The 18,195-nt window shown below is 33.3% G+C and overlaps 2 protein-coding genes across 2 annotated transcripts; both read left to right on the plus strand.

Annotated features, from left to right (window-relative positions):
• Positions 1–2,177: 2,177 nt before the first annotated feature.
• Positions 2,178–5,186, plus strand: LOC126909038 (homeobox protein Hox-A3-like). The gene is made up of 4 exons (XM_050691399.1): positions 2,178–2,318; positions 2,563–2,787; positions 3,883–4,140; positions 4,597–5,186. The coding sequence occupies exons 1-4, from the start codon at positions 2,270–2,272 to the stop codon at positions 4,887–4,889; spliced, it is 825 nt and encodes a 274-aa protein (XP_050547356.1). The 5' UTR covers positions 2,178–2,269; the 3' UTR covers positions 4,890–5,186.
• Positions 5,187–7,009: 1,823 nt separating this feature from the next.
• On the plus strand, positions 7,010–10,690 carry LOC126909039 (homeobox protein Hox-A3-like). Its single transcript, XM_050691400.1, has 4 exons — positions 7,010–7,143; positions 7,388–7,612; positions 8,708–8,965; positions 9,422–10,690. Exons 1-4 carry the CDS (start codon positions 7,095–7,097, stop codon positions 9,712–9,714), a joined length of 825 nt encoding a protein of 274 aa, XP_050547357.1. The 5' UTR covers positions 7,010–7,094; the 3' UTR covers positions 9,715–10,690.
• The last annotated feature ends 7,505 nt before the right edge of the window (positions 10,691–18,195 follow it).

Here is an 18,195-nt window from a genome sequence, read left to right on the forward strand (position 1 = left end):
TAATTAAAATAACCGAAAAATAATCAATGGACTTTTACAGTTTGATTAAGTATCACTTAATAATTGTTTGTTACTTAATTAACAGCGATTTCCTAGAATTCAATAGGATAAATTAATTACTGTTATTTCAGTTAAAAATGATAAGGCCAACGATTTTTCTAAAAAAAAATCATTACAAGGGCTTCGTTGAAAAATAGTTTAAAGTCTAACATTGGCGACACAACAATGTGTTTGTATATAATGAAATTAGTAATAATAAAAGTAACAATATTTACAGATTCAATGTACCACTCAATAACTGTGTTTGGAATGTACGATTATCCTTAATTAATAAAGTACAGATTCAAACAGTAACAGTTGAACCTAATATAAACTTCCAGAATAATATTGACACATAAAATGATAAAAATAATTGTATTTGACCAAAAACATTGTTTTTGATGAGATTATTTTCAATCACCCAAATGAAAGATAATTGTTATTCTTTTAGGCATCCTTCAATTTTCCATTATTAAGATAATTATTTTTGTACACAAAGGAGTAGGAAATATAATTAGCAGTTAACACTTTTTAAAATATTAATGAAACAAAACAATTACATTATGGAATCATAAAAATATAATTATAACATGATTATTGAAATAAAAGTATATAATTAGCGTTTAATAGACTTTATAGACATTTTTATCTAATAAAATGTATTTCAAGCTTAATGTTAGCAAAATTTTGATACATTTTGCGAAAACAGATTTTGATTTTGAAATCAAAATTATTTTATTTGTAATGTGAAAATGTTTTCCAAATATTTTTACTAATCACATATTTAAATTTCTATTTTTTTCTGTTAATTTGTTTAATTTATTACTAAATAAATCAGAGAAAGAGGCCGATTATATTGAATGTATCTTAAAACACAATATTTAAATAAAAATAAATAACAAAAGAGTTAAAAATTCTATTTACTCTACATATATTCAATTACATATAAATATACAAAAAATAAAATTTCTTCAGTATTCAAATAATTTTTTTGACTAAATAGTTAAGAAAATATTGACACATTGAGACTAATGAAAATATTTGTCACCATTTTCACCCTAATTAAAGTAGTTGGAAAAAATATTTTAAGATATAAGTTTTTATATTTAGACTTAATTAATTTTGTCTTAGTAAGGTGTATATCATACGTTTAAAAAACTTTAAATAGAACCCGTGCTTCAAATAACCATTAAAATTATTTATAGAAATTTCTTAGAATAGTGTAAAATTGGTTGAACCTTATACACCGCGTCCTTCGTCTTATTTGTGTCTAAACTTTGTACGCCTTACCAGAGCTTCTGACTGGAGAAATATATATGAAATTGTTGACGGATGTACAGTATTACATACTACAGTAACCTTGACTCGAACTAAAGATACACACTTCCAGGGTGACATTAGCCATCATCGTTGCAATGACGTTTGTATCGCAGCGGTTTTTGATATCGGTTCTTTCCACATAAGTCGTATTACGTGTTGTTTCTCTCTCGGACAGAAATATCATTTTCCCCTGAAAATATGCCTATATTACTGGTTATTTAATAACTCCATGTACACAACACTGACCTGCGCTTGACTCATCCTCACACGAACGACAAGGCCGGTCGTTAATGACGTTAGATTACCATTACACGATGCTACCGAATTTCATTGTGTTTGGTCTGCCAGACGGGTCTTCGATTCGGTTTTTCTGAGAATATCTATTTTTTCGGTCAACTAAAACAACACCCGAGGCAGAAAAACACGCGTAGACATGACATGACATCCACGAGCTTTCCCTCTCTAAACACCTGAGCATACCCGGACGGACTTGGTTTCCTCGATCGTGGACCGACGACGGACTGTGCGGGGAAGGCGATCTAAAAGAGGGGAAAACTTTAACGGTGGTGTACGACATCGTCACAGTTGCTACGCTCTTTTGTTTCCCCGTTTCCCCCACCGTGTCATTACGAAAACGAAAAAAAAATCACACGTCTCGGGGCGATATTGGTAAAAACAATTAATGGGAGGTCCTTGTCCACCTGCTGCTATACCTGTATGATATGCCCTGCGGCCCCTTCCACCCGGTAATTATTACAGCTCGGCTCGTGTCCTCGGAGTGGACTCAATATCATAACAAAATATCATCAACCACAGTAGTCATCGTGACACTACCGGCGAATGAACCCAGCAAGACGTTTAAAATTACATTAACAGCGCAATCTCCCACTGAACAACAATTATTGCAGCGATGGACATGAACTTCGGCACCCTATTAGATTTGGACCGCGGTCAACCCGGTAAGTACAATCCATAATAGTACACTTAATTATTACGGTCTTATCTTTCTTCTGTTTGCCAGTACCTCGTCCTGCGTGTGTACAATAGCGCACACAATCGTCGGCAATAAATAGTTTACGGTTTGATAACGACACGTATTGATGATTGCATATCGTAACGTGGGATCTATCGGCCGATCATTGTGTTGTGTTTGCTTATCTCGATAGTTGCGTTGCCGTGTGCTAAATTTAACATATTTTTCAGACTTGGAACCAACGTCAGGTAACTCGTCAGTCCCGACCACGGCACCCGTCGTCACCGTGTCCAGCAGTACGCTTTCAGACTTGCCACCGGCCACGCCGTATCCGCAGAACATGAACGCTCATCTCCACGGCTATGACAACGTGGTGTCCAGTTACAGCAGCTATTGCAATAGCACGTTCGATCCGTACTATGCGCAGGCTTTCGCTCCGCTGCCGCCTTACACAGGTATAGTTAATCGTTTGTACTTAATGTGTAAGCACCTGGAAAATGATTTCTCTAGAAAATGTCCAACATTTGCGTCTTATGGTCTATTTTTTATTTACGTTGATAATAATTTATCAATATTTAATCCGAGTCCAAACGGTAGGCCCCGTCACACGAGACCTATTATCACATTTTATTTTTACGATTTAAGTTTGTAATTTTAATTCAACGAATATTATTATTATTTCATCTCGATTCGCCGGAAGCCAAACAAATGTTAAAATGCTTTATCGTTTTAGCCTTACAACGCACTACTGCAACAGCTGAATTCCATTTGTATTAAACAGTATTTATATACCAAGTTAATAGTCCAACAGGTTTTACTGTATAGTACCTTACGTTGTTTACATAGTTTACAATTCAAATGTCGTCTTTACGACGTGCTGGACAACATGTGTGAATATTTTTCTTTTCTGCGTATCGCAACTAATTTTTATTACCTTTAGAAACTTTAAATACAATATAATTTACAATGTATTTTTTTTTTGTAAAACTTTACCCGTTGCTTTTAATCCATGCCGCTATGTGCTAGTAACACATACTCGACTCGAGTTTGATAACAGTATCATTTTAACCGGATTTCAATATAAGTTTCTTATATAGGAAGGCGTGGCTAACTATTGCTGTCTTTTTAAAACTCATTTAACTTACTAAAATTGACGATAAATCGTATTACTGTAGTCAATGAATTACCTAGTAATTTTTTTATCGACCTTTAAGTTTTTTAAATGACAATTAAAACTTTTCAGAAAAAATTTGCGCTGTTAGCAATTTGATTTTCCTTAATTCAGTCGACGTATTCTATCACGTTTTAATTAAATTCACGTTTCCAATTTATCTATATAATTCAACTTGTTATTAATATAATTTAGTTATCGCTACTAAAGAAATAAATAACATCGTTAATAATTAACTTTAAATTATAATTATTTAAAATGCAAACTAATGTCGATGCATTGCCGATAGCGCACTTTAGAAATGACAAAAAAAAAAAAATCATTATAAAATTAAACTATAGTTGCACAATAATTTAATTGACGGCATCTATTTTTACAGACATAAGAAATGCTGTCCCTCTACCTCAGCCGCAGGGACCGCAAGCGGGTGCAAGAAAGAGGGAAAAACAAAAGCGCCAGAGAACGGCGTATTCAAGCGAACAGTTAATGCATTTGGAGGAGTCGTTCACGGCCAATCAATATTTAAACAGGGCCCGGAGGATAGATTTGGCACGGACACTGAGACTCACGGAAAGGCAAATAAAAATATGGTTTCAAAACAGGCGCATGAAAGAGAAGAAATCTAAAAGAGATTCCGGTAAGGCCTCGTGATTTCTATAAAATGTAAAACACACGTTTACTACAACGGCTAGATGTTATCAGAAGGTGACTCGGGGGCAACGACATATAATCCCGAGAATTGGTGTCCTATCTGTTGTCGAAAATCGTTGTTATGGTCCTATCAATCGACTAGCCATCAATTTCTGACTGCGTTTCCGACGATTATCACTTAGTTTTGTTATTCTATTATTATGTTACACCGTATTAAATTGTAATGTCCATTAAGGGAAAACACATATTCCTTCTCTCGTACTCCGTTGAAATCTGTCAACTTCAGATAGCGCGTTATCAAACATTTGTATGTTGTAGTATTTTGCGTTAATCCCGACGCGGTCGTCGTCGACCTCAGGATTTCTGATAAATTAATAATAATCGGTTCATGAAAACAAATATTGCATACCGAATGTTACAATAATTGTAATTTTGTTTATAGGTCAAGTTGAATCGACGAGTGGCGGCAGTACGGTGTGCGCACCGGCCGGGCCCGGCTCAGGCGGCTCTCTCACGCCCAAAATGCTCCGATACAGTCCGACCAGTTCGTACTCCACGTCATCTCCGCCAATCCAACTCATCGAACAACAACCGCAGGGTCCATCCACCACACTGCATCACTATTCATACGCACCCGACATGTACGCGTGCCAGATACCGCCGCCGCCGCCGTCTTACGAACAGGCCGTCATGCACGATCAGATGCCGTGGTACAACACAGAAGCGGGCCTATGATGTCTATCCGTTTGCTCTCATTTCCGTCCCACTGACAGCTGCCCGGCATCCGGCGAGCGCTTCTCCTTAGCCAGCCTATGCGACGAGCTTCCGACGAGAACAGTCAAACACCATTGACGAAACCAGTCACGCCCGAAGCTCGCCCCATCGGACAGTTTTCGTATGTTTCATGGAGAATAGCTCGCCGAGTACGAGCGTCATGCAATCATTTTTGGAAAATATGTGCTTATAATTAAATTTTATTTTGTACTATTTTAACTTTAGTACATGTTTTCCACTCGGAGATTATTGGCGGATCTCAGTTAGCCATTTTTTTTTTTTTTTNATTGACACATAAAATGATAAAAATAATTGTATTTGACCAAAAACATTGTTTTTGATGAGATTATTTTCAATCACCCAAATGAAAGATAATTGTTATTCTTTTAGGCATCCTTCAATTTTCCATTATTAAGATAATTATTTTTGTACACAAAGGAGTAGGAAATATAATTAGCAGTTAACACTTTTTAAAATATTAATGAAACAAAACAATTACATTATGGAATCATAAAAATATAATTATAACATGATTATTGAAATAAAAGTATATAATTAGCGTTTAATAGACTTTATAGACATTTTTATCTAATAAAATGTATTTCAAGCTTAATGTTAGCAAAATTTTGATACATTTTGCGAAAACAGATTTTGATTTTGAAATCAAAATTATTTTATTTGTAATGTGAAAATGTTTTCCAAATATTTTTACTAATCACATATTTCTATTTTTTTCTGTTAATTTGTTTAATTTATTACTAAATAAATCAGAGAAAGAGGCTGATTATATTAAATGTATCTTAAAACACAATATTTTAAATAAAAATAAATAACAAAAGAGTTAAAAATTCTATTTAACTCTACATATATTCAATTACATATAAATATACAAAAAATAAAATTTCTTCAGTATTCAAATAATTTTTTTTACTAAATAGTTAAGAAAATATTGACATTGAGACTGATAAGAATATTTGTCATCATTTTCACCCTAATTAAAGTAGTTGGAAAAAATATTTTAAAGTATAAGTTTTTATATTTAGACTTTATTAATTTTGTCTTAGTAAGGTGTATATCATACGTTTAAAAAACTTTAAATAGGACCCGTGCTTCAAATAACCATTAAAATTATTTATAGAAATTTCTTAGAATAGTGTAAAATTGGTGAACCTTATAACACCGCGTCCTTCGTCTTATTTGTGTCTAAACTTTGTACGCCTTACCAGAGCTTCTGACTGGAGAGATATATATGAAATTGTTGACGAATGATGTACAGTATTACATACTGCAGTAACCTTGACTCGAACTAAAGATACACACTTCCAGGGTGACATTAGCCATCATCGTTGCAATGACGTTGGTATCGCAGCGGTTTTTGATATCGGTTCTTTCCACATAAGTCGTATTACGTGTTGTTTCTCTCTCGGACAGAAATATCATTTTCCCCTGAAAATATGCCTATATTACTGGTTATTTAATAACTCCATGTACACAACACTGACCTGCGCTTGACTCATCCTCACACGAACGACAAGGCCGGTCGTTAATGACGTTAGATTACCATTACACGATGCTACCGAATTTCATTGTGTTTGGTCTGCCAGACGGGTCTTCGATTCGGTTTTTCTGAGAATATCTATTTTTTCGGTCAACTAAAACAACACCCGAGGCAGAAAAACACGCGTAGACATGACATGACATCCACGAGCTTTCCCTCTCTAAACACCTGAGCATACCCGGACGGACTTGGTTTCCTCGATCGTGGACCGACGACGGACTGTGCGGGGAAGGCGATCTAAAAGAGGGGAAAACTTTAACGGTGGTGTACGACATCGTCACAGTTGCTACGCTCTTTTGTTTCCCCGTTTCCCCCACCGTGTCATTACGAAAACGAAAAAAAAATCACACGTCTCGGGGCGATATTGGTAAAAACAATTAATGGGAGGTCCTTGTCCACCTGCTGCTATACCTGTATGATATGCCCTGCGGCCCCTTCCACCCGGTAATTATTACAGCTCGGCTCGTGTCCTCGGAGTGGACTCAATATCATAACAAAATATCATCAACCACAGTAGTCATCGTGACACTACCGGCGAATGAACCCAGCAAGACGTTTAAAATTACATTAACAGCGCAATCTCCCACTGAACAACAATTATTGCAGCGATGGACATGAACTTCGGCACCCTATTAGATTTGGACCGCGGTCAACCCGGTAAGTACAATCCATAATAGTACACTTAATTATTACGGTCTTATCTTTCTTCTGTTTGCCAGTACCTCGTCCTGCGTGTGTACAATAGCGCACACAATCGTCGGCAATAAATAGTTTACGGTTTGATAACGACACGTATTGATGATTGCATATCGTAACGTGGGATCTATCGGCCGATCATTGTGTTGTGTTTGCTTATCTCGATAGTTGCGTTGCCGTGTGCTAAATTTAACATATTTTTCAGACTTGGAACCAACGTCAGGTAACTCGTCAGTCCCGACCACGGCACCCGTCGTCACCGTGTCCAGCAGTACGCTTTCAGACTTGCCACCGGCCACGCCGTATCCGCAGAACATGAACGCTCATCTCCACGGCTATGACAACGTGGTGTCCAGTTACAGCAGCTATTGCAATAGCACGTTCGATCCGTACTATGCGCAGGCTTTCGCTCCGCTGCCGCCTTACACAGGTATAGTTAATCGTTTGTACTTAATGTGTAAGCACCTGGAAAATGATTTCTCTAGAAAATGTCCAACATTTGCGTCTTATGGTCTATTTTTTATTTACGTTGATAATAATTTATCAATATTTAATCCGAGTCCAAACGGTAGGCCCCGTCACACGAGACCTATTATCACATTTTATTTTTACGATTTAAGTTTGTAATTTTAATTCAACGAATATTATTATTATTTCATCTCGATTCGCCGGAAGCCAAACAAATGTTAAAATGCTTTATCGTTTTAGCCTTACAACGCACTACTGCAACAGCTGAATTCCATTTGTATTAAACAGTATTTATATACCAAGTTAATAGTCCAACAGGTTTTACTGTATAGTACCTTACGTTGTTTACATAGTTTACAATTCAAATGTCGTCTTTACGACGTGCTGGACAACATGTGTGAATATTTTTCTTTTCTGCGTATCGCAACTAATTTTTATTACCTTTAGAAACTTTAAATACAATATAATTTACAATGTATTTTTTTTTTGTAAAACTTTACCCGTTGCTTTTAATCCATGCCGCTATGTGCTAGTAACACATACTCGACTCGAGTTTGATAACAGTATCATTTTAACCGGATTTCAATATAAGTTTCTTATATAGGAAGGCGTGGCTAACTATTGCTGTCTTTTTAAAACTCATTTAACTTACTAAAATTGACGATAAATCGTATTACTGTAGTCAATGAATTACCTAGTAATTTTTTTATCGACCTTTAAGTTTTTTAAATGACAATTAAAACTTTTCAGAAAAAATTTGCGCTGTTAGCAATTTGATTTTCCTTAATTCAGTCGACGTATTCTATCACGTTTTAATTAAATTCACGTTTCCAATTTATCTATATAATTCAACTTGTTATTAATATAATTTAGTTATCGCTACTAAAGAAATAAATAACATCGTTAATAATTAACTTTAAATTATAATTATTTAAAATGCAAACTAATGTCGATGCATTGCCGATAGCGCACTTTAGAAATGACAAAAAAAAAAAAATCATTATAAAATTAAACTATAGTTGCACAATAATTTAATTGACGGCATCTATTTTTACAGACATAAGAAATGCTGTCCCTCTACCTCAGCCGCAGGGACCGCAAGCGGGTGCAAGAAAGAGGGAAAAACAAAAGCGCCAGAGAACGGCGTATTCAAGCGAACAGTTAATGCATTTGGAGGAGTCGTTCACGGCCAATCAATATTTAAACAGGGCCCGGAGGATAGATTTGGCACGGACACTGAGACTCACGGAAAGGCAAATAAAAATATGGTTTCAAAACAGGCGCATGAAAGAGAAGAAATCTAAAAGAGATTCCGGTAAGGCCTCGTGATTTCTATAAAATGTAAAACACACGTTTACTACAACGGCTAGATGTTATCAGAAGGTGACTCGGGGGCAACGACATATAATCCCGAGAATTGGTGTCCTATCTGTTGTCGAAAATCGTTGTTATGGTCCTATCAATCGACTAGCCATCAATTTCTGACTGCGTTTCCGACGATTATCACTTAGTTTTGTTATTCTATTATTATGTTACACCGTATTAAATTGTAATGTCCATTAAGGGAAAACACATATTCCTTCTCTCGTACTCCGTTGAAATCTGTCAACTTCAGATAGCGCGTTATCAAACATTTGTATGTTGTAGTATTTTGCGTTAATCCCGACGCGGTCGTCGTCGACCTCAGGATTTCTGATAAATTAATAATAATCGGTTCATGAAAACAAATATTGCATACCGAATGTTACAATAATTGTAATTTTGTTTATAGGTCAAGTTGAATCGACGAGTGGCGGCAGTACGGTGTGCGCACCGGCCGGGCCCGGCTCAGGCGGCTCTCTCACGCCCAAAATGCTCCGATACAGTCCGACCAGTTCGTACTCCACGTCATCTCCGCCAATCCAACTCATCGAACAACAACCGCAGGGTCCATCCACCACACTGCATCACTATTCATACGCACCCGACATGTACGCGTGCCAGATACCGCCGCCGCCGCCGTCTTACGAACAGGCCGTCATGCACGATCAGATGCCGTGGTACAACACAGAAGCGGGCCTATGATGTCTATCCGTTTGCTCTCATTTCCGTCCCACTGACAGCTGCCCGGCATCCGGCGAGCGCTTCTCCTTAGCCAGCCTATGCGACGAGCTTCCGACGAGAACAGTCAAACACCATTGACGAAACCAGTCACGCCCGAAGCTCGCCCCATCGGACAGTTTTCGTATGTTTCATGGAGAATAGCTCGCCGAGTACGAGCGTCATGCAATCATTTTTGGAAAATATGTGCTTATAATTAAATTTTATTTTGTACTATTTTAACTTTAGTACATGTTTTCCACTCGGAGATTATTGGCGGATCTCAGTTAGCCATTTTTTTTTTTTTTTACTTTTGTTTACTAAAGTCTGTACATACTTATAACTATTATTTTTATTATAATTATTATTATACATAGGCTGTAATCATTATATTTAAAGCCTAGTCTATTTCTGTAGAATTTAAAAAAAATACATAAAAATAATAATAATATGAATATAAAATTTCTAATTAAAATAGGCGCTTATTTTATATTCATTTTATCGACTTATAAATAGTACCTATTTTATATTATAATTATTATTACTTTTTGTTATTTACTACTTACTCTCTTAAAACAGTCCCAATTACTTATGAATGTTATTTGACCTTTAACATAATGCCTATAGCCGTGATGTTAATATTTTTGTTCAAGACCAATAAAACGTTTTTCGTCGGCAAGATGGTGCACAAAGTATATTACAAAAAAAATATCAATTTAAATTTTAGTTGTTAATATTGTTACGTTTTGATAACCAGTATTATTAATTGTTGTATTAGACAATGCTTTAATCTTTACTTGTACATAAAGTTAGTTTTTATAAATTAATGACGCTATACATTATATTTTACTTGCTAAGTTTTATATATGCATTGATTTTATCAGTTCTTCCATCTTATTGTATGTGTGATGTGATCCTCTGTAATTAGTTTAAATAGAAATATATGAAATTAATTCTACAACGTTTTCATATCTATCTTTTTAATTTCGTTTTGCAAAACTTTATGATTGTAAGTTAAGAGTATTGAGAATATTACGTTGTGATTACTATTTTAAGTAATTTTACACGTAAGTAAAGTGCACTAATTGTTAAAGATGCCAATCAAATTATGTCGTTTATTATCTATTTTTCACTAATATATAATAATTGAAGGATGCAGCAGTGGTAATAATCGATTTTTGTAAAATTTTCGGGAGAGCAGAAATTAAGTTATAAATTCTTTTATTTTTTTAATGATAAAACAGAATAAACAAATAGGACCATTTTTATTTTTTGAAAATTATAGAACATAAGATACTATTAATTTATAAAAAGAAAAACTCGTAATGTTTTATACTTTTAAAGGTATTGCGTGAGTTATAGTTAAACAATCTCTCTGTNCGTGAGTTATAGTTAAACAATCACTCTGTATTAGAGAAAAGTAAATATTTTTTTATCGTCGAATGTATTTCATTACTTGATACTGCTGCTCTGATATATTAGTTTATAAGCTATCGAATCAAATCATAATAAACAGACTGTTTTTCCCTTGTACCTTTCGATTGTTAAGGTTATGATAACTAAGAATTCCAATATGATAATTTTTTAAAAGTGTTAACAAACGGTATTCGTGTTTTATTATAAATTATGATTTTTTATGGAACTATAATCACTTTTGTTACAGTTTAATAAACTATAAAAACAATCTTAGGCTGTTAAAAAGGGTTTTTTTAAATATTCCATTCTAACATCAATGAAGAATTGAAAAATTGTTTCCCGGTACCTTTAACGACATTATGAGTACAAACGCTTGTTTTCTCCTCAGTACTCCGTGTGACCACCAACGACTCCCTTTGACATTTTAATAGTAAACTTTGTCTGTCTATTTTGTTGCCCTTTCATTTTGATTAATGCGCTACAGTCGCCGTCGACCAAAAGAAAACCTATCATATAAATATTAAAAATGTAAAAACAGGAAGGAGTAGACATTTTCAAGTAAAGTTAAAAACGAAGACTTAGTAATTAATGCATTCAATTGAAAATCATTGTATTCGTAATATTTCTGTAATGAAGTAGACTACCGGTACTCGATCAATTAGTAATGAAGAATATAGACGTTTGATGAGTGTTGAAGAAATTTTACACTTTAACAAAAAAAAATAAACCGATAAGAGTCAAATTACTAATAAACTGTAAAAAAATACTTTTAAACTTAAGCAGTACGAATGTATTTTTACACGTTTATTTGGTGTCATTAAGTCTCGTGTAGAATGGGAAATAAGTTTGGATTTCTCGCGCTCATCGTTTTCCGTAAGTGATCAACGCGTCCCGTTATGCATTCCCCTAAATATTTTATGATACAGTTGCACATTATACATACGATATGGTTTTTGGACTTAATAGCAAAGCTGTTGGCAGATCTATTGTACGCGATGGCGATTGAGAGTTCGCTCTCGCATTGCACCCCTCTCTCCATTTATGTCGGTAACTTTCCTGATCTATATTGTATATAACCGCGTACGATCATTACACGCTCCGTTTAAATTAATATCCTGCCCTTCCGCGTCCATGACGTCTCCCATTAACCTCACCCCAAAATACCGCTCAACTAGAGTAGGTTCCGTTTTAGACAGTACTCGGATTATGCCTCCCCTCGGTATAGTGCACGACCGCTGACAACGCTCGATCTAAGCCACCGCGACATCGCGGTTGTCGTCGAGCTTTAATTAGCGCCGGGCTTGTTCCACGATTATATCTGCGTTGATTCTCGAGCGCCGCGCATTAGTAGTGTCTTAACGCACAATGTACTGCGACAAACCTCGTTGGGCGACGACTTCCGAACGGCGAGCGGCCGCGATATCTCAAGCCGCTTATTTCCTCTGTCCACACGCCGAAAGGGGAAATACGATGGCACGCACTGTCTCTCGCTTATAAGACATCTTGAACTTCGGTTTGAGAACGCGGTGCATCCTCACAAAAATTCATTATCATCTTGTTATCAAGCGTACAGTTCGATAATATACCTGTGATGACGTAACATTAGAAACAACAGTCTGATATGCATTTTAATCTACTCCATACACGTTCATTTTATGCCATCAGTTGTTTTTTTATTGTTTATTTGCATACCGTTTATATTATTTCTTCATGTTTTTTCTTATACACATAAATGTAGTGGTCATTTGTAATGAAATATTATCTCATAATTTGATGATAATGCGACATTAATAGTTTGCTCATAATTATTATTATCAATGCATTTTTTAAATTTTAATTTTAACACTAAAATATATAAAATATTCATATGGATATCAATTTAATTGTTAATGTTGACATTGAATTTATTTACGATAAACAAGACCTACCCGAATTAGTTATACACCGACATTATTAAATTGTTCGACCGTAACAATATTATATTTGGCGTGTTTCAAGTAGAGCTGTGTTTTCTCCCAGCTCATACCTTTTCAAAATAAAATTATAGTACTGTAGACATAAGATTACATGTACTAATTAACCATTGACGTTTGATATTAAATACAAATTTTGAATAATATTGAAGCGTTGCTTAAATGGCGTTTATGTAACAAATCAATTTCAACAGTGCGCACAACTAGACAGTTGAGTTTTACATTTCAATACTTGCACAGAAATGAGAAATGCGTACTCGGATATCTATTGAATAGGAATCCTAATCAACTGTTTCAAAAAAAAATTATTACGGTTTCGTTAATATAAAGACACTTGTCATCTAATTGAATTTTTTATAACATTACCAAATAGTCATAATACCAACTACCTGAACGCATGTTCAATAATTACTTAATCATGTTCAGCCGGGCATCCTTTCAAATTCATTACTCCGACTAAATTTGACCGTAATGACGAACTAACTGAGACCTGAATACTATTAAGTGTTAACTGACGTGTTTTAAGCTAATTCAATTATCTTTTCAACGTCATTTAGTAGTAATACGTTTTCGCAGTAGTTACTACTGCGAGACAAATAATCGTGACGTTTAACATCAGCTAATTAAATTTTAAAAGCTGTATGTAATGACATTGTGGAAAAGAAACATTTTTCCTATTCTTAGGCCACTTTACTTTAGAATTAAGTCAAAAAGCTAAAAGCTTTTATTTTCTTAAATATAAGACGTTCAATTCTGCCACACCCAATTTAAAAAGCTCTATACAAATATTTCAATTTAGATTTTCTATAAAATTTCTGAATATTCTTAAGAATATATCTATTCATAATATAATAATATAAGTATCAGTTATTTTACTGGTTTTTATTTTGCAGGGTAAAAAATAAATTAGAATCCACCTACTATTCAATTTAAGAACAATTTATAGAACCGTTCCTGCTTTTCTAATGATTTTTTTTTTCAGAAATCAGTAGAATAATCAAATATATTTTTAACATATAACTTAATTTTATATGGGAAAAAACAGTGCTGGTGCAAGGGCGGGACAATGGGAGCCCCAGGCCCCTGTGCTTTGTGGGGCTTTGCACATTGCATTTGCGTATTTAAGGTTTTGTTTGGGGGGAGGGATATCCATAAGAAAAATGTTTATTATGCCCTCAAAACGAAATAAAAATTGTATCTGTAATAATTTTTACAAGAGAATCTATGCCCTTTAACTCCTTCCTTTCTAAAACAAGGGCCCGGCAAATATTATATGCACTCGGACATAAATAAAATTATAAATTATAATAAAATAGTATAATCAAATCAATGATGTAATTGTTCAATATGTGTAATGTTATGCTGTACAAACAAACGTATTTAATTTCGTATAAATAATCCAATTTATTGTTGTTATTAATTTTCTTTAAAAATTGAAAAGGAATACCGATGTCGTTTAGAAAAAAAAATATGTGCAAACGCTACTCAAGTTTGTACACTGAACTCGGTTCGTTTTTCGATTCCGGTTATTATTATGTGCCAGCTGTATACTTCGAGATTCGACACATTCCGCATGCGTTTTTATGGTGGTTATAGCGAACGGGTGAGGGGATCTAAAGTGCTCTCCCCCGTTTTTGGGTCGTCCTATCATATCCGTCATAGTGCGCAAACGGGCAGCAGTAGGATACTTGCAGTGACGACAGTTCGCAAAGAAAGTTTTATTAAATATCTATTCGCACATCGGGTTCCCTTTGGAATCGCCTACGCCGATGAGATTTCACATGTTATACTTACAGAACGTGTGTGTTTATATATATACATGTGAACGTATCGCACACAACTATAGTCGTATACAGTTTGACGTTTGAGTGACGGCCGTCGCGTCGAAACAAAATGTCTTCTCTTCGACCCATCGCACAGTGCTGGCAGTGAACAGCATCCACGTCGCACTTCGGCCTGTCCGGTGAGGAGAGGGAACGCCAATGCTGGCAAACGTCCATTATTGCGTTCTATCAGCGACGTTATTATGTCTTGCTTACGTTTATCTTACTCCGTTACTTCACTGTCCCACTACCAGCGTATTTGACATGTACAACGATAATTCTACTTTTCCATTATTATATCCACGACACGTTTGCAATTATCTGATTAGTAGATATTGTATACACGCCTTAGCAAAATAATAAAAAATGATGATGATCGAAGTTAAAATTAGCCGTATCAGGTTAAACTTTAACGTTTGATTAGACGTCGCAGATAGTATCAGACAGAATGAGCACTAAGTACAAACAAGAGAAACGCACTCCCAGTTATAAGTAATAATTAATTTTACTTCTCGGGTGGAGAACACGTCGTCCATCGATTCCATCCCCTGAGAGCTGTACACGTTTTCTCGTCCTCTCTAATGTACATAAGTTTAAAAGGCAAGGTAAAAATAAATTTATTTATACATTTTATTTATTTAATATATATATAAACATAGTACATTTAATTAATTGAACATCACAAAGCTAGAGTAAACTTATTATAAGTTAAGACATAAATAACGAAATGGATAAACAGTTAATTTAAGTAACTTATTTAATGATGGAAATTAAATGAAAGTTGTATAAATAATTGATAAAAAAATAAAATAAAATAAGATTAATTAAAAGGAAACGCCGTTTTGTATAACAGACTACATTAAATAAAATTTAAATGAAAATACATTTATTGTTATTTGTATTGTATGTGCCCAACAGTTTATTATTTTTGTTAGTATTATTAAAATTTATCAATATGCCAAAATATTTTAGTTAAAAATAAAACAAAACCATAATATCATTTAATTATTATCTATTTTAGAGATAATTTATCCTCATTAAAAATTTTGTATAAAAATAATATTTAGGTGCATAATAAGATTAATGCAACATAAAACAACTTCAGACAACTTAAAATAATCGGTTTATCATTAATAATTTCATGGTTTTACTAAATATTATGGATTATTTATTTATTAAACTTATTGACTAACGCTATCTATCTGTCTATAGGAGATTTTATATATCAAATAAATCGCCAACTGAATTATTAAAAAACTGCTTAAGTATTTGCCATAAGTTATCAATAATGAATTAATATAACTAATAGTGTAAATTATGATGCAACTTGATTAAGAAATTATTAAACACTTCTATATTTCTTTAAAAAATCTTTTAAGAGCAGCTTAATTTATTGAAAAACATTTATAATTAATATTTTTGTATCGCTAATCTGTAGTGCAGGCAACGAGATTGTATTATTAAGCATTGCAATTTTATGTTTTTGTCTTACATTACACTAATTAACGCAATTATGTGTATACTTCTTATTCGAAATTATAAGAATTTGCCAAAAACGCATTGCAGATGTTATGAGTTGAGTCACTTCAATGCAATATTTTCTGATTCCATTCAAGTAATGATTGATGAGGATCGCTCTCGATTGACCGTAACAATTCTAGTCCGAGTTGTTTACAAATTTAAACATGTCAATTTCGATTTGTAAAGAAATCTATTAGAAAATTAAAAACAAATGAGAGGGTAATTAATTTTTTTAGTTACTTAGCAAAGAGTAAAAAAAATATTAATGTAAAAAAACAAATATTTGAGAATTGTAGCAGAAATTCATGAGATAGACTATTTTTATTAATACACAGTTTATTGGTTCTGAGTAAATGGTTAAAATAGTTCGATAATAACTTTTCGGATACAATTACCGTTTTAAAATATAGAGCAGAGGTGAAACGTAGATGTTTTTTTATCACTAGTCAATTTTCACCCGCACTCTTCCTCATACTTAGGTATAAAAGTGACAAAAACTTCAGAAATACTGGTTCAAAATTTGTTTTCGACCGATCATTTGCTTAATTAGATCATTATATATTAAATAAGCTAATTAATTGTATGTTTTCATTTAGAAAACAAAGTTGACACCCTTATAAGATATTAGGGATAAACATTAAAAATACTTCATGATTGATAAGTTGAGAAAAACATGTAAAAAAATTCTCAATTTCATTTTTATTTTTCGATTAATTAAGTGATTTATGATAAATGAATCATTCTGTATATTTTAAATATTAATAATTCTTAACAGAAGTAGTCACATCGCCGCCAGACATAAAAAATCCAAATACCATGAATTAAGTGTTCCATTTAAAACCTCATTCAATCTTAATTTCGTTATTAATAGAAAATTATTTACCAAGAAAATGCCGTAAGATGGCGCTAATTAACAATTTATTTAGAGTAACTAAAAGTTTCACAAAACAATATTAAAATTTTAATTAAACTGAAATGTTTTTAAACATTAGACATTTGTGATTTTTTTTGTAAACATATAATTTTAAAATGAAATTTGAATTGAAAATTATATTAAATTTTGCAAAATAACTCAAAAATAAAAAATTCTTTTAATTCTAATAATGAAAGACTTTCTAAAAAATTTTAATATAGATTAGGCCACCTCTCTTCATACCCCGCTCTGTCTGATATTATAAGATGAAGGGGCGTATTTAAGTTTAGGTTAAGTTATAATAATATCAATAATAATAATAATAATAATAATAATACAAACTAATTTATTGACACAGCCCGTTTACAAATGGGCTACGTAAAAATAATTTTGGTAGATATCATATTGTTATAATGGTTACCTAGTAACCAGTGTATTTATTTACTACACAATTATAATATACTTTTAACAAACTTGTCGTCAATAATATTGACAAGTTTGGAATCATCAGTATGTCTTTCAACACAACATCATTCGAGACGACGGTATTGATATAGTGTTGAGTTTTTGTGGCTTTGTGTCGCTCTCTAGTGTTATATATAACTATTTTTAGGAATTAAATGTTCGTTAGGAATTATTTTTTTAACTATAATTTTTATTATTATTTAATAAATTAAATACAACTTAAATATTAGTAACAATAGAAAAATATAATCTATATTTATCATATAAAACTAATTTTTATTACAGTTATGTGCTATTGAAAAAAAATGACAAAGCTAGCAACTTTTATTTATTTATTTTTTTGTGTCATTAATGT

Source organism: Daktulosphaira vitifoliae, unplaced genomic scaffold (genome assembly GCF_025091365.1).
Source record: "Daktulosphaira vitifoliae isolate Bord-2020 unplaced genomic scaffold, ASM2509136v1 Scaffold_85, whole genome shotgun sequence".
Taxonomy (NCBI): domain Eukaryota; kingdom Metazoa; phylum Arthropoda; class Insecta; order Hemiptera; family Phylloxeridae; genus Daktulosphaira; species Daktulosphaira vitifoliae.

What these genes read in the sequence shown, in the direction of transcription:
- LOC126909038 (XM_050691399.1), top strand. Translation starts at nt 2,270, where the DNA reads ATGGACATGAACTTCGGCACCCTATTAGATTTGGACCGCGGTCAACCC. An exon ending in TCCGCTGCCGCCTTACACAG is followed by an intron (nt 2,788 to 3,882) that starts GTATAGTTAATC and finishes CTATTTTTACAG; the next exon opens with ACATAAGAAATGCTGTCCCT. An exon ending in GAAATCTAAAAGAGATTCCG is followed by an intron (nt 4,141 to 4,596) that starts GTAAGGCCTCGT and finishes TTTTGTTTATAG; the next exon opens with GTCAAGTTGAATCGACGAGT.
- LOC126909039 (XM_050691400.1), top strand. Translation starts at nt 7,095, where the DNA reads ATGGACATGAACTTCGGCACCCTATTAGATTTGGACCGCGGTCAACCC. An exon ending in TTTGGACCGCGGTCAACCCG is followed by an intron (nt 7,144 to 7,387) that starts GTAAGTACAATC and finishes CATATTTTTCAG; the next exon opens with ACTTGGAACCAACGTCAGGT. An exon ending in TCCGCTGCCGCCTTACACAG is followed by an intron (nt 7,613 to 8,707) that starts GTATAGTTAATC and finishes CTATTTTTACAG; the next exon opens with ACATAAGAAATGCTGTCCCT.